The 13,600-nt window shown below is 44.7% G+C and overlaps 1 protein-coding gene across 15 annotated transcripts in view; it reads right to left on the bottom strand.

The window, feature by feature from the left end:
• Positions 1–342: 342 nt before the first annotated feature.
• Positions 343–13,600, bottom strand: part of LOC126991301 (uncharacterized) — a 45,625-nt gene continuing 32,367 nt past the window's right edge. For 5 of the 15 annotated variants that reach the window (XM_050850077.1, XM_050850080.1, XM_050850078.1 and 2 more), the window contains exons 4-6: positions 13,337–13,419; positions 11,220–11,326; positions 343–628 (exon numbers count right to left, since the gene is read on the bottom strand). In XM_050850077.1, the coding sequence (XP_050706034.1) occupies positions 620–628; positions 11,220–11,326; positions 13,337–13,419 (199 nt within the window). In that variant the 3' untranslated portion in view covers positions 343–619. Of the gene's footprint in view, positions 629–11,219; positions 11,327–13,275; positions 13,420–13,600 lie in introns of all 15 variants that reach the window. The other 10 variants (XR_007745382.1, XR_007745383.1, XR_007745390.1 and 7 more) reach the window with 4 other exon arrangements.

Here is a 13,600-nt window from a genome sequence, read left to right as displayed (position 1 = left end):
CGCCATGCTCCCTTGACTAATTATTATTCAGTGTACGCCTTGTGCTAGCTTTGAGAAGATGCCCGTTAGACATCCCACCTCTTCTCACGGTGAATTTCATCCACAAGATGGGGGCCCTTTGACCTCAGCACCCATCAAGGGCATCAAGAAGGCCCGGAAGTTAAGATTTATTGGGTGTGTTTCACATAAACTGTATAAAAGTTATGCTTTTTATTACTAAATCATAGAAGGGAAGTCCACTAGGGGTGGAAAACTGTCTATATTAATCTGTTTTCAGTGATCCTACTTCACTATTCTGTACTCACTCTAGCAATGGCCGTAGTCTTCAAATTAACATAAAAGGACAGTTAAGGGTGTGTACTTTACAATGGTACTTCATTTAGTCACGTGAGGTGAGTAGAAGTGAAGGTATGAAAGGGTGAAATGAGGCGGCATGTGTCTGCCTGAGTATGCCCACGTGCCTTCCCTCACTGTTAAAGCCGCAGTAAAATGAATCAATAAATCAATAAATAAATAATTAAAAGAAAAATTAATCAGCATTACCTACTCCAATGACGTCCAGCAGGGCTACAGAATTTCTTCCTTGTGAGCGGAGTCTTCTTCTGCTTCTTCTTCTTGGTCACACATCCTGCAAGCCAGAGGTAGTTAGTAGTGGTAGTGGTAGTGGTGGTAGTAGTAGTAGTAGTAGTAGTAGTAGTAGTAGTAGTATATTGAGGGTGCTGATTCTCATGGTAGTAGTAGTAGCAGTTGTAGTAGTAGACAGATAAATAGATAGTTAGGTGGAGTGATAAATAAATAATTGTAAGTTAAATAATTAGTAGCAATACTTATACAAAACATGTACAAAATGGTGAATCATTAAACCTCAAAATGGTGAATTAATAAACCTTCTTAAGTCAAAAAGTTTCAATTGCAATTAATAAACAAATCAATAAAGAAACAACATTTTACAGCCTCCAAAGGTGCCAGCCCTATGATGTCCAAATCCCTTATGCAAGAGTTAACCAGCATCTTCACTCCTTCATCCCTGTACTGTCCAAATCCCTCATGCAAGAGTTAACCAGCCTCTTCATTCCTTCATCCCTGTACTCTCCAAATCCCTCATGCAAGAGTTAAGCAGCATCTTCACACTTTCATCCCTGTACTGTCCAAATCCCTCATTCAAGAGTTAACCAGTATCCTCATTCTTTCATCCCTGTACTGTCCAAATCCCTCATTCAAGAGTTAACCAGCATCCTCATTCTTTCATCCACATACTGTCCAAATCCCTCATGCAAGAGTTAACCAGCATCATCACTCCTTCATCCCTGTACTGTCCAAATCCCTTATGCAAGAGTTAACCAGCATCCTCATTCTTTCATCCCCATACTGTCCAAATTCCTCATGCAAGAGTTAACCAGTATCCTCATTCTTTCATCCCTGTACTGTCCAAATCCCTCATTCAAGAGTTAACCAGCATCCTCATTCTTTCATCCCCATACTGCCCAAATCCCTCATGCAAGAGTTAACCAGCATCATCACTCCATCCCTGGACTGTCCAAATCCCTTATGCAAGAGTTAACCAGCATCCTCATTCTTTCATCCCCATACTGTCCAAATTCCTCATGCAAGAGTTAACCAGTACAGGGGGGTCGTCTAATATGCGAGAATATGGGCGGTTCAAAGCCTCGCATATCGCAAATTCGCATATTAGGAACCTTAAAAAGCATGTAAATAATGGTATATGGGCGGTCAACCACATTTTTTTAACTTAGTTTCCAATGTAATAAACTGCTTTTTCGAGTTCTTTGGAGGTGCCATAATAACAACAACAGCAACAACAATAGCCCACAGGCTAGCTTGCACACAGCACAGACACAGCTTGTGAGAGCAATGGCTGCTTTAGACGTACTGATGAAGAGAACACGTGGAGCCGTCTCACAGAGTAGAGTTGCCAGATTGCGCCATTGTTTATTTCCCTTCCTTCGGGAAGTGAGTAACAGCAAGTTCATTATTTGGTAGGAAATGGATGTTAGCGAAGTCGGGAACATGAAATTACTGTCCAAATCCCTCATTCAAGAGTTAACCAGCATCCTCATTCTTTCATCCCCATACTGTCCAAATTCCTCATGCAAGAGTTAACCAGTATCCTCATTCTTTCATCCCTGTACTGTCCAAATCCCTCGTTCAAGAGTTAACCAGCATCCTCATTCTTTCATCCCCATACTGTCCAAATCCCTCATGCAAGAGTTAACCAGCATCATCACTGTACTGTCCAAATCCCTTATGCAAGAGTTAACCAGCATCTTCACTCTTTCATCCCTGTACTGTCCAAATCCCTCATGCAAGAGTTAACCAGCATCCTCATTCTTTCATCCCCATACTGCCCAAATCCCTCATGCAAGAGTTAACCAGCATCATCACTCCTTCATCCCTGTACTGTCCAAATCCCTTATGCAAGAGTTAGCCAGCATCTTCACTCTTTCATCCCTGTACTGTCCAAATCCCTCATGCAAGAGTTAACCAGCATCTTCACTCTTTCATCCCTGTACTGTCCAAATCCCTCATGCAAGAGTTAACCAGCATCTTCACTCCTTCATCCCTGTACTGTCCAAATCCCTCATGCAAGAGTTAACCTGCCTCTTCACACTTTCATCCCTGTACTGTCCAAATCCCTCATGCAAGAGTTAACCAGCATCCTCATTCTTTCATCCCCATACTGTCCAAATCCCTCATGCAAGAGTTAACCAGCATCCTCATTCTTTCATCCCTTTACTGCCCAAATCCCTCATGCAAGAGTTAACAAGCATCATCACCTTCATCCCTGTACTGTCCAAATCCCTTTATTTTTTTTTTTTACAGCAAAGGAGACAGTTCAAGGGCACACAAAACAAACATTAATTAAAAAAGCCCGCTACTCACTGCTCCTAAAAAGAATCCAAAGAGGTGGCCGAAAGATAGGTCAGTTTCGGGAGGAGAGGTGTCCTGATACCCTCCTCTTGAAAGAGTTTAAGTTGTAGGCAGGAGGAAATACAGATGAAGGAAGAGTGTTCCAGAGTTTACCAGCGTGAGGGATGAAAGAGTGAAGATGCTGGTTAACTCTTGCATAAGGGGTTTGTACAGTATAGGGATGAGCATGAGTAGAAAGTCGAGTGCAGCGGGGCCAGCGGAGGGGAGGCATGCAGTTAGCAAGTTCAGAAGAGCAGTCAGCGTGGAAATATCGATAGAAGATAGAAAGAGAGGCAACATTGCGGCGGAATTTAAGAGGTAGAAGACTATCAGTATGAGGAGGAGAGCTGATGAGACGAAGCGCCTTAGCCTCCACTCTGTCCAGAAGAGCTGTGTGAGTGGAGCCCCCCCACACATGAGATGCATACTCCATACGAGGGCGAACAAGGCCCCTGTATATGGACAGCAACTGTGCAGGGGAGAAGAACTGGCGGAGACGGTACAGAACGCCCAGCCTCGAGGAAGCTGATTTAGTAAGAGATGAGATATGAAGTTTCCAGTTGAGATTTTGAGTTAAGGATAGACCGAGGATGTCTAGGGTTGAGGAAGGTGATAGCTGGGTGTTGTCAAAGAATAGGGGATAGTTGTTTGGAAGATTGTGTCGAGTGGATAGGTGGAGAAACTGTGTTTTTGAGGCGTTGAAGGACACCAGGTTCTTCTTGCCCCAATCGGAAATACACTCAACCCTCGATTTGCCGGACTAAAAGGGGGGAAGGCTTGTCCGGGAATGGCAAATGTCCGGCAATGGAAAATGTCCGGGGGTCTACCCCCTTGCCGGACTTTACCCTATATATGTCCGGGAAACACAACCCACCCCCGGACTACACCTCGCATAGCTGTCCTATACTGTCCTGTAATATAATATATTACCTTCTACAACATGCACATATACAACACGTTGTGAAGAAGAGGTGTATCCACGACAAGCACGTAAGCACAACACTCGTGTGACGCGGCAGACTTGTGTACAGTCCAGTACTAGACGTGTATGTCCGCCCGCGCTGCCATCTAGTGCCCGATTTGCGAACTTTGTCTGGCGCGGTAGTTTGAAATCGACTTGTCCCGGATTTTTTTTTTTTTTTTTTTTTTTACCCCACGGACTCTTGTCCGGCAAATCCGAAATCCGGCAAATGGAGGTCCGGCAAATCGAGGGTTGAGTGTAATAGTAAGGTCTGAGGCTAAGCGTTCTGCAGCCTCCAGCCTTGAGTCGTTAAGTTCCTGAAGGGTGGGTCTTCTATTAAAAGAAGTTGAATAATGCAGAGTGGAATCATCGGCGTAGGAATGGATAGGACAGTTCGTTTTGGAAAGAAGATCATCAATGAACAACAGAAAAAGAGAGGGAGATAGGACAGAACCCTGTGGGACACCCCTGTTAATAGATTTAGGGGAAGAACAGTGACCGTCTACCACCGCAGAAATAGAACGGTCAGAGAGGAAACTGGAGATAAAGGTACAGAGAGAAGGATAGAAACCGTAGGAGGGTAGTTTAGAAAGCAAAGATTTGTGCCAGACCCTATCAAAAGCTTTTGATATGTCCAGCGCAAGAGCAAAAGTTTCACCGAAACGGCTAAGAGAGGATGACCAAGAGTCAGTTAAGAAGGCTAGGAGATCACCAGTAGAACGCCCCTTGCGGAACCCATAATGGTGATCAGATAGAAGGTCAGAAGTGGAAAGGTGCTTTTGAATCTTCCGGTTAAGGATTGATTCAAAAGCTTTAGATAGACAAGAAAGTAAAGCTATCGGACGGTAGTTTGAGGGATTGGAACGGTCACCCTTCTTAGGCACAGGCTGTATGAAGGCATACTTCCAGCAAGAAGGAAAGGTAGATGTTGACAGGCAGAGGCGAAAGAGTTTGACCAGGCAGGGTGACAGCACGGAGGCACAGTTTTTAAGGACAATAGGAGGCACTCCATCAGGTCCATAAGCCTTCTGAGGATTGAGGCCAGAGGGCATAAAACATCATTTTGAAGAATCTTTATAACAGGCATAAAAGAGTCAGAGGGGGGATGAGTAGGAGGAATATGCCCAGAATCGTCCAGAGTGGAGTTTTTAGAAAAAGTTTGAGAGAAGAGTTCAGCCTTAGAGATAGATGAGACGGCAGTGTTGCCGTCAGGACTGAGGAGTGGAGGGAAAGATGAAGAAGTGAAGTTGGAGGAGATATTTTTGGCTAGATGCCAGAAGCAGGGGCTAGACATTTTGGGGCCCGGGGGGCTCATTCCCATTTGGGGCCCCTCTTATGGGGTGAGAGGCGAGCACAATGAGCCAAAGCAGCTGCGGGGTTTAGTGGGGTGCTGTTAGCCCCCACCCCCCCACCCCGGGAAAATTTTTAGAATATGAGCAATTGTAGAATCATTTTAAAGGCACTTGTAAATGCAAATTTCAGACATTTTATTTCTTAAAACTAGGTGCACACTGAATAATTGAAGATTGGAAGGGGGCCCCTGAAGAGCCCTATTTCTTTGACATAACATTTTTGTTACATTTTTGTTTACAAAATTGAAAATTGGGGCCCTTTAGTGAGACCCAAATTTGTCTTTCGGGTCCAAATATAAATGGGGCCCTTGACCATTTTGGGGCCACTGAATTTAGCTTGTCCTCCTGCCATAGCAGCAATGGTTAAATTTCGCATTTTGGGGCCCCCCTCACTTTGGGGCCTGGGGGGCGATTTCAAACAGCCCCCCCTCGCCCCCCCCCTCAGGAACGCCACTGGCCAGAAGTCACGGGAAGAGTTAGAGAAAGCAAGGTTTTGACATTTTCTATTAATGAAAGAATTTTTGGTTAGTCGGAGAATAGATTTGGCACGATTTCGGGCAGAAATGTAAAGTTCATAATTAGCATTAGTTTGAAGGCTCTGGTACCTGTTGTGAGCTACCTCTCTATCATTGACAGCACGAGAACAAGCGTGATTAAACCAAGGCTTTTTAGCGTGAGGAGTAGAGAAAGAACGAGGAATGTATGCCTCCATTCCAGAGACAATCACCTCTGTGATGCGCTGAGCACACACAGAGGGGTCTCTATCCTGGAAGCAATAATAATTCCACGGGAAATCGGAAAAGTACATCCTCAGGTCGTCCCACCGAGCTGAAGCAAAATGACAGAAGCATCGCCTCTTCGGTGGGTCCAGAGGGTGTACAGGAGCGATAGGACAGGATGCAGAAATAAGATTGTGATCGGAGGAGCCCAACGGAGAGAGCAGTTTGACAGAATAAGCAGAAGGGTTTGAGGTAAGGAAGAGGTCTAGAATGTTGGGCCGATCTCCAAGACGGTCGGGAATACGTGTAGGGTGCTGGACCAACTGCTCTAGGTCGTTGAGGATAGCAAAGTTGTAGGCTTGTTCACCAGGATGGTCAGTGAAAGAGGATGAAAGCCAAAGCTGGTGGTGAACATTGAAATCTCCTAAGATGGAGATTTCAGCGAAGGGAGAGTGGGTCAAGATGTGCTCCGAGAGGTGTCTTGATAACTCCTCGAACATCTTTCTTCTCAATTTCTGCAACATTCGCGGTCTTCGCTCTAATTTTCATTCTGTGGAACATCATCTCTCCTCCTCTAAACCTCACCTTCTCTTCCTTACCGAAACACAGGTTTCTGAGGCTACTGACAGCAATCTCTACTCTGTTCCCTCCTACTGTCTCTATCCTAAATTTCAATCCAAAGCTGGATGTTGCGCCTACGTGCGCAACGACATCACTTGCTCTCGTGCCCACGACCTTGACTCTTCTGAATTTTCCACCATCTGGTTAAGACTTCACTGTCATTCTATTATTAAATACATCAGTGCTGTTTATGTCACCTAATTTTACCAATTATGTAAAATTCTTTGACTATTTGAATTCTAAAGTGGAGCACATCTTGACCCACTCTCAAGAGTTAACCAGCATCTTCACTCTTTCATCCCTGTACTGTCCAAATCCCTCATGCAAGAGTTAACCAGCATTCTCATTCTTTCATCCCTGTACTGTCCAAATCCCTCATGCAAGAGTTAACCAGCATCCTCATTCTTTCATCCCCATACTGTCCAAATCCCTCATGCAAGAGTTAACCAGCATCAACACTCCTTCATCCCTGTACTGTCCAAATCCCTTATGCAAGAGTTAACCAGCATCTTCACTCTTTCATCCCTGTACTGTCCAAATCCCTCATGCAAGAGTTAACCAGCATCTTCACTCTTTCATTCCTGTACTGTCCAAATCCCTCATGCAAGAGTTAACCAGCATCTTCACTCCTTCATCCCTGTACTGTCCAAACCCCTCATGCAAGAGTTAACCAGCCTCTTCATTCCTTCATCCCTGTACTGTCCAAATCCCTCATGCAAGAGTTAACCAGCATCTTCACACTTTCATCCCTGTACTGTCCTAATCCCTCATGCAAGAGTTAACCAGCATCTTCACTCCTTCATCCCTGTACTGTCCAAATCCCTCATGCAAGAGTTAACCAGCCTCTTCATTCCTTCATCCCTGTACTGTCCAAATCCCTCATGCAAGAGTTAACCAGCCTCTTCATTCCTTCATCCCTGTACTGTCCAAATCCCTCATGCAAGAGTTAACCAGCCTCTTCATTCCTTCATCCCTGTACTGTCCAAATCCCTCATGCAAGAGTTAACCAGCATCTTCACTCCTTCATCCCTGTACTGTCCAAATCCCTCATGCAAGAGTTAACCAGCCTCTTCATTCCTTCATCCCTGTACTGTCCAAATCCCTCATGCAAGAGTTAACCAGCATCTTCACTCTTTCATCCCTGTACTGTCCAAATCCCTCATGTAAGAGTTAACCAGCATCTTCATTCCTTCATCCCTGTACTGTCCAAATCCCTCATGCAAGAGTTAACCAGCCTCTTCACTCTTTCATCCCTGTACTGTCCAAATCCCTCATGCAAGAGTTAACCAGCATCTTCACTCTTTCATCCCTGTACTGTCCAAATCCCTCATGTAAGAGTTAACCAGCATCTTCACTCTTTCATCCCTGTACTGTCCAAATCCCTCATGCAAGAGTTAACCAGCCTCTTCACTCTTTCATCCCTGTACTGTCCAAATCCCTCATGCAAGAGTTAAGTAGCATCTTCACTCTTTCATCCCTGTACTGTCCAAATCCCTCATGCAAGAGTTAACCAGCATCTTCACTCTTTCATCCCTGTACTGTCCAAATCCCTCATGCAAGAGTTAACCAGCCTCTTCATTCCTTCATCCCTGTACTGTCCAAATCCCTCATGCAAGAGTTAAGTAGCATCTTCACTCTTTCATCCCTGTACTGTCCAAATCCCTCATGCAAGAGTTAACCAGGCTCTTCATTCCTTCATCTCTGTACTGTCCAAACCAATCATGCAAGAGTTAACCAGCATCTTCACTCTTTCATCCCTGTAATGTCCAAATCCCCCATGCAAGAGTTAACCAGCATCTTAATTCTTTCATCCCCATAATGTTCAAATCCATCATGCAAGAGTTAACCATCATCTTCACTCCTTCATGCAAGAGTTAACCAGCAGCTTCACACCTTCATCCCTGTACTGCCAAAATCCCACATGCAAGAGTTAACCAGCATCTTCACTCTTTCATTCTTGCACTGTCCAAATCCCTCATGCAAGAGTTAACCAGCCTTTTCATTTCTTCATCCCTGTACTGTCCAAATCCCTCATGCAAGAGTTAACCAGCCTTTTCATTTCTTCATCCCTGTACTGTCCAAATCCCTCACGCAAGAGTTAACCAGCATCTTCACTCCATCCCTGTACTGTCCAAATCCCTCATGCAATAGTTAACCAGCATCTTCATCCCTGTACTATCCAAATCCCTCATGCAAGAGTTAACCAGCATCTTCATTCCTTCATCCCTGTACTGTCCAAATCCTTCATGCAAGAGTTATCCAGCACTGTCATTCTTTCATTCCCATACTGTCCAAATCCTTTATGCAAGAGTTAACCAGCATTCTCATTCCTTCATCCCTTCTTCGTCCTTCCTTCATCCTTTATGCAAGAGTTAACCAGCATTCTCATTCCTTCATCCCTTCTTCGTCATTCCTTCATCCTTCTTCGTCTCATCAGCTCTCCTCCTCATACTGATAGTCTTCTACCTCTTAAATTCCGCCGCAATGTTGCCTCTCTTTCTATCTTCTATCGATATTTCCACGCTGACTGCTCTTCTGAACTTGCTAACTGCATGCCTCCCCCCCTCCCGCGGCCTCGCTGCACTCGACTTTCTACTCATGCTCATCCCTATACTGTCCAAACCCCTTATGCAAGAGTTAACCAGCATCTTCACTCTTTCATCCCTCACGCTGGTAAACTCTGGAACAATCTTCCTTCATCTGTATTTCCTCCTGCCTACGACTTGAACTCTTTCAAGAGGAGGGTATCAGGACACCTCTCCTCCCGAAACTGACTTATCTTTCGGCCACCTCTTTGGATTCTTTTTAGGAGCAGCGAGTAGCGGGCTTTTTTTTTTTATTAATGTTTACTTTTTTGTGCCCTTGAGCTGTCTCCTTTGCTGTAAAAAAAAAAAAAAAAAAAAAAAAAAAAAATACTCCCCATTTCCCACATGCAAGAGTTAACCAGCATCTTCATTCCTTCATCCCTACACTGCCCAAATCCCTCATGCAAGAGTTAACCAGCATCTTCATTCTTTCATCCCTTTCACTGATAAACTTCTGAACAGTCTTCCTTTGTCTGTACTTCCTCCTGCCTATGACTTGAACTCTTTCAGGAGGAGAGTATCAGGCCACCTCTCCCCCTGAAACTGACCTCTCTTTTGGTCACTCTTCTAAATTCTTTTTTCATAGGGGCAGTGAGTAGCAGGCATTTTTTCTCTTTTTTTTTCCCCTTGAGCTGCTTCCTTTGCTATAAATAAAAAAATATATATACATAAAATAATATAGATGTTACTATGCTATCTTCAGGTAAGTGGGGCCAAATAGCATTTCTGTACAGGGTCAAATTGCATCTCTTTACAGGTGGGCTTAGGCATGTGTATTGGTTTTAATGTAAAGGAAGCAGTCCAAGGGAGAAAAAATACCAATAATGAGAAAAAAAGCCTACTGCTAACACTGCCCCGATGGAAGGGTTGTGGCCAAAAGAGAGGTCAGTTTCAGGGGGAGAGGTGGCCTGATACTCTCCTCCTGAAAGAGTTCAAGTCACAGGCAGGAGGAAATACAGACCAAAGAAGATTGTTCACGAGTTTACCAGCGTGAGGGATGAAAGAGTGAAGATTTACATAGATTTACATAGAAAATCAGACCACACAGACCCCATGGTCCAGACTTGGTGGTCTGTCCTTAAACCTAAGTGATTTTACATTAATCAGAAGACTCCAAAACGTTGCATTTCTACTCTAGTTGATATTAAGTTGAAGGAAGTGACGGTCGAGCTTATTTTTGAAGGAGTCAATCGTGTTACACTGGACCACTGACGGTGGAAGCTTATTCCATTCTCGCACTACAACGTTGGTGAAGAAAAATTTGGTGCAGTCTGAATTTACTTGTCTACATCTGAGTTTTACGCCATTGTTCCTCGTGCGCAAAGTGTCATCGATCATAAACAATGTTGATCTGTCTACATTTGTGAAACCATTAAGTATTTTAAAACATTCGATCAGTTTTCCTCGGAGGCGACGTTTCTCAAGAGAGAACATGTTAAGGGTAGAAAGCCTTTCTTCGTAGGATTTGTTGCGCAAGGAAGGGATCATTTTCGTTGCCCGTTAATGATGCTGATGCTGGTTAACTCTTGCATAAGGGATTTGGACAGTGTAGAGATGAAGGAAAGAGGAGGAGGAGGAGGAGGAGAAAAAAGAAGAAGGAAGAAGAAGGAAGAGGAGGAGGAGAAAAAGAAGGAAGGAAGAAGAAGGAAGAGGAGGAGGAAGAGAAGAAGGAAGAGAAGAAGAAGGAAAAGAAGGAGGAAGAGGAAGAGAAGAAGAAGGAAAAGGAGGAGGAAGAGAAGAAGAAGAAGAAGAAGAAGAAGAAGAAGAAGAAGAAGAGGAGGAGGATGAGAAGAAGAAAAAGAAGATGAAGAAGAAGGAGGAAGAGGAAGAAAGGAAGAAGAAGAAGTAGAAGAAGAGGAGGAGGAGGAGAAGAAGAAGAAGAGGAAGAAGAAGAAGAAAAAGAAGAAAAGAGGAGGAGAAGAAGAAGAAAAAGACAAAGAAAAAGGAGGAAGAGAAGATTTTTTAACAGTTCACTGATGGGGAAGGAGAGAGAGAGAGAGAGAGAGAGAGAGAGTTTTTAGTCACTCCTTTAGAAACACACACACACACTTACTTGGCCAGACTTGAAGACAGGAGGAGGAGGTCTGTCAAAGTTCCATGGTGTAGAGTCACTCCTTCTTGCCTCCTGGAACACTTGCCGATGGGTGGTGGGTCCAGTGGCTGTAATAAAGGGTGGATCTTATAACAGCATGAAGGGCTTTAGTAAGGGGGATATTAACAAGGTTTTGATGGTAAGAGAACCGGGTAGGACACATAGTACAGGTAACTCTTGATTTACGCGAGTTTGGTTAACGCGTTTTTGAAATAACGCGGGGTCCAAAATCCAAATAAATGTTTAGTTTACACGTTTTTTTCCACTTATACGCAATATTTTATGGAGTGGCCACCAGATGTCTCACGCAACTGGACTCACACGGCCACACAGCTGAGTTCAGTTCTTCCCGCGCGCCACTTGAACAACAATACAGTACCCATGCTGCCACGCTACTCAACAACAACAACAACACCCTCGCTGCTGTGCTACCACGAGGGGAAGGGCAGCCAGAGGAGGAACCACGAGAGGGAGAGGAGTCAGAGTGATACAGTAGGCAATAAAGGTACAAACCTACCTCTTGTTTGATTTACATTGTTTTTGATTTACGCCACCTCTTCAAGGACACAATACTCGCGTAAATCTCGAGTTACCTGTAATGGGTTTAAACTTAACTTCAGATTCAACAAGGACACAGGCAAGAATTGGTTTACTAACAGAGTGGTGGATGAGTGGAACAGGCCTGGCAGTCATGTGGTGAGTGAGTGCCAATACTAACAGAGTGGTGGATGTGTGGAACAGGCCTGGCAGTCATGTGGTGAGTGAGTGCCAATACTAACAGAGTGCTGGATGAGTGGAACAGGCCTGGCAGTCATGTGGTGAGTGAGTGCCAATACTAACAGGGTGGTGGATGAGTGGAACAGGCCTGGCAGTCATGTGCTGAGTGACTGCCAATACTAACAGACTGGTGGATGAGTGGAACAGGCCTGGCAGTCATGTGCTGAGTGAGTGCCAATACTAACAGGGTGGTGGATGAGTGGAACAGGCCAGGCAGTCATGTGGTGAGTGAGTGCCAATACTAACAGAGTGGTGGGTGAGTGGAACAGGCCTGGCAGTCATGTGCTGAGTGAGTGCCAATACTAACAGACTGGTGGATGAGTGGAACAGGCCTGGCAGTCGTGTGGTGAGTGAGTGCCAATACTAACAGAGTGGTGGATGAGTGGAACAGGCCAGGCAGTCATGTGGTGAGTGGTAATACTACAGTCACATTAAAAACAAATAAATTCCTGGACAGTGATTTTAGGTGGGGTTAGGTTCACAGGAGCTGCCTTGTACAGTCATGTCTCTTAATGAAAAAGTCACTGGTCTTTAAAAGTAACGGTAAATTGAATTTTTTGGCTGAACGATAATCTCTAAAATAGTACAAGGGAAAATACAGCAAGTATTGTACTCATCAATGGGTTGTTTTCAGCAACCTCCAGCCCACCACCACCACCACTTACTCCATCATTTTCACATCTGGCCTTCGTAGTGAATAAGCTCGCTAGTATGTAGAAAATGTCTTACACTGGGGTCCATTAGGAAATGATGGACACTTCTTGGGACAATAATGTGCAAGGGTACGAGGCTGTGTCATTTGTGAGGATATGGTAATTTATGGGTAGGCGGTGGCTGAAGTGGTTTTGTGTTGGGCCCACATTCACCACGTGATGGACGACACGGGTTTGAATCCCCACGCTACCACCTGGGATTTTTCAGTCACCGCCGAGTGGCTTAAAACTACCCACATGCTGTCCTGAAGACCACCCATCAACCCGGACTCTAGAGGAAGCCATCCAAGAATCAAGAACGAGTTCCGGGGGGCTGCACGAGCCAAGAGAAGATGGCGCCACTATAAACACTTGCCTGCGCCATGACGGGCTGGGGCCGAATACCATCCAGGCCCCTCTAGCATGCCTACCGGTGCAATAGGCAGAAAGACATAAAAAAAAAAATAAAAAAAAAGTGCGTTGGGAATCACATGACGGCCTGCACTCAGTGTTACCACATCCTGCCACTGGTATGCAAGGCTTCTTACTTTGTATTGTTAATAACTGTATGTATCCAGCAGCAGCAGCAGCAGCAATGTTCTTGCATACCTCCAGTGCCTTCTGGAGTAAAGCCTCTCTGGTGGTGGCTGGGCAGGGAGGAAGGGGAGGAGGTGCTGGCGGCAGTGTCATCCCTAAAAAGGAATTGTGTGTTCAAAACAGCACAGCAACACACTACTACGTGCTGGGCACATTACTGCCACTAGGAAGATGAAACAACACATCAAGTCACCACTGACAGGAATGACAAACACAGCTACATTTTTTATGTGAACATCATAGTCAGATCAGTAACTCATGAGCTGTAGTAGTAAA

The sequence above is a fragment of the Eriocheir sinensis genome, unplaced genomic scaffold, assembly GCF_024679095.1.
Source record: "Eriocheir sinensis breed Jianghai 21 unplaced genomic scaffold, ASM2467909v1 Scaffold258, whole genome shotgun sequence".
Taxonomy (NCBI): domain Eukaryota; kingdom Metazoa; phylum Arthropoda; class Malacostraca; order Decapoda; family Varunidae; genus Eriocheir; species Eriocheir sinensis.
The sequence above is the reverse complement of the archived record's forward strand: the minus strand, read 5'-3'. Positions and strand labels throughout refer to the sequence as shown.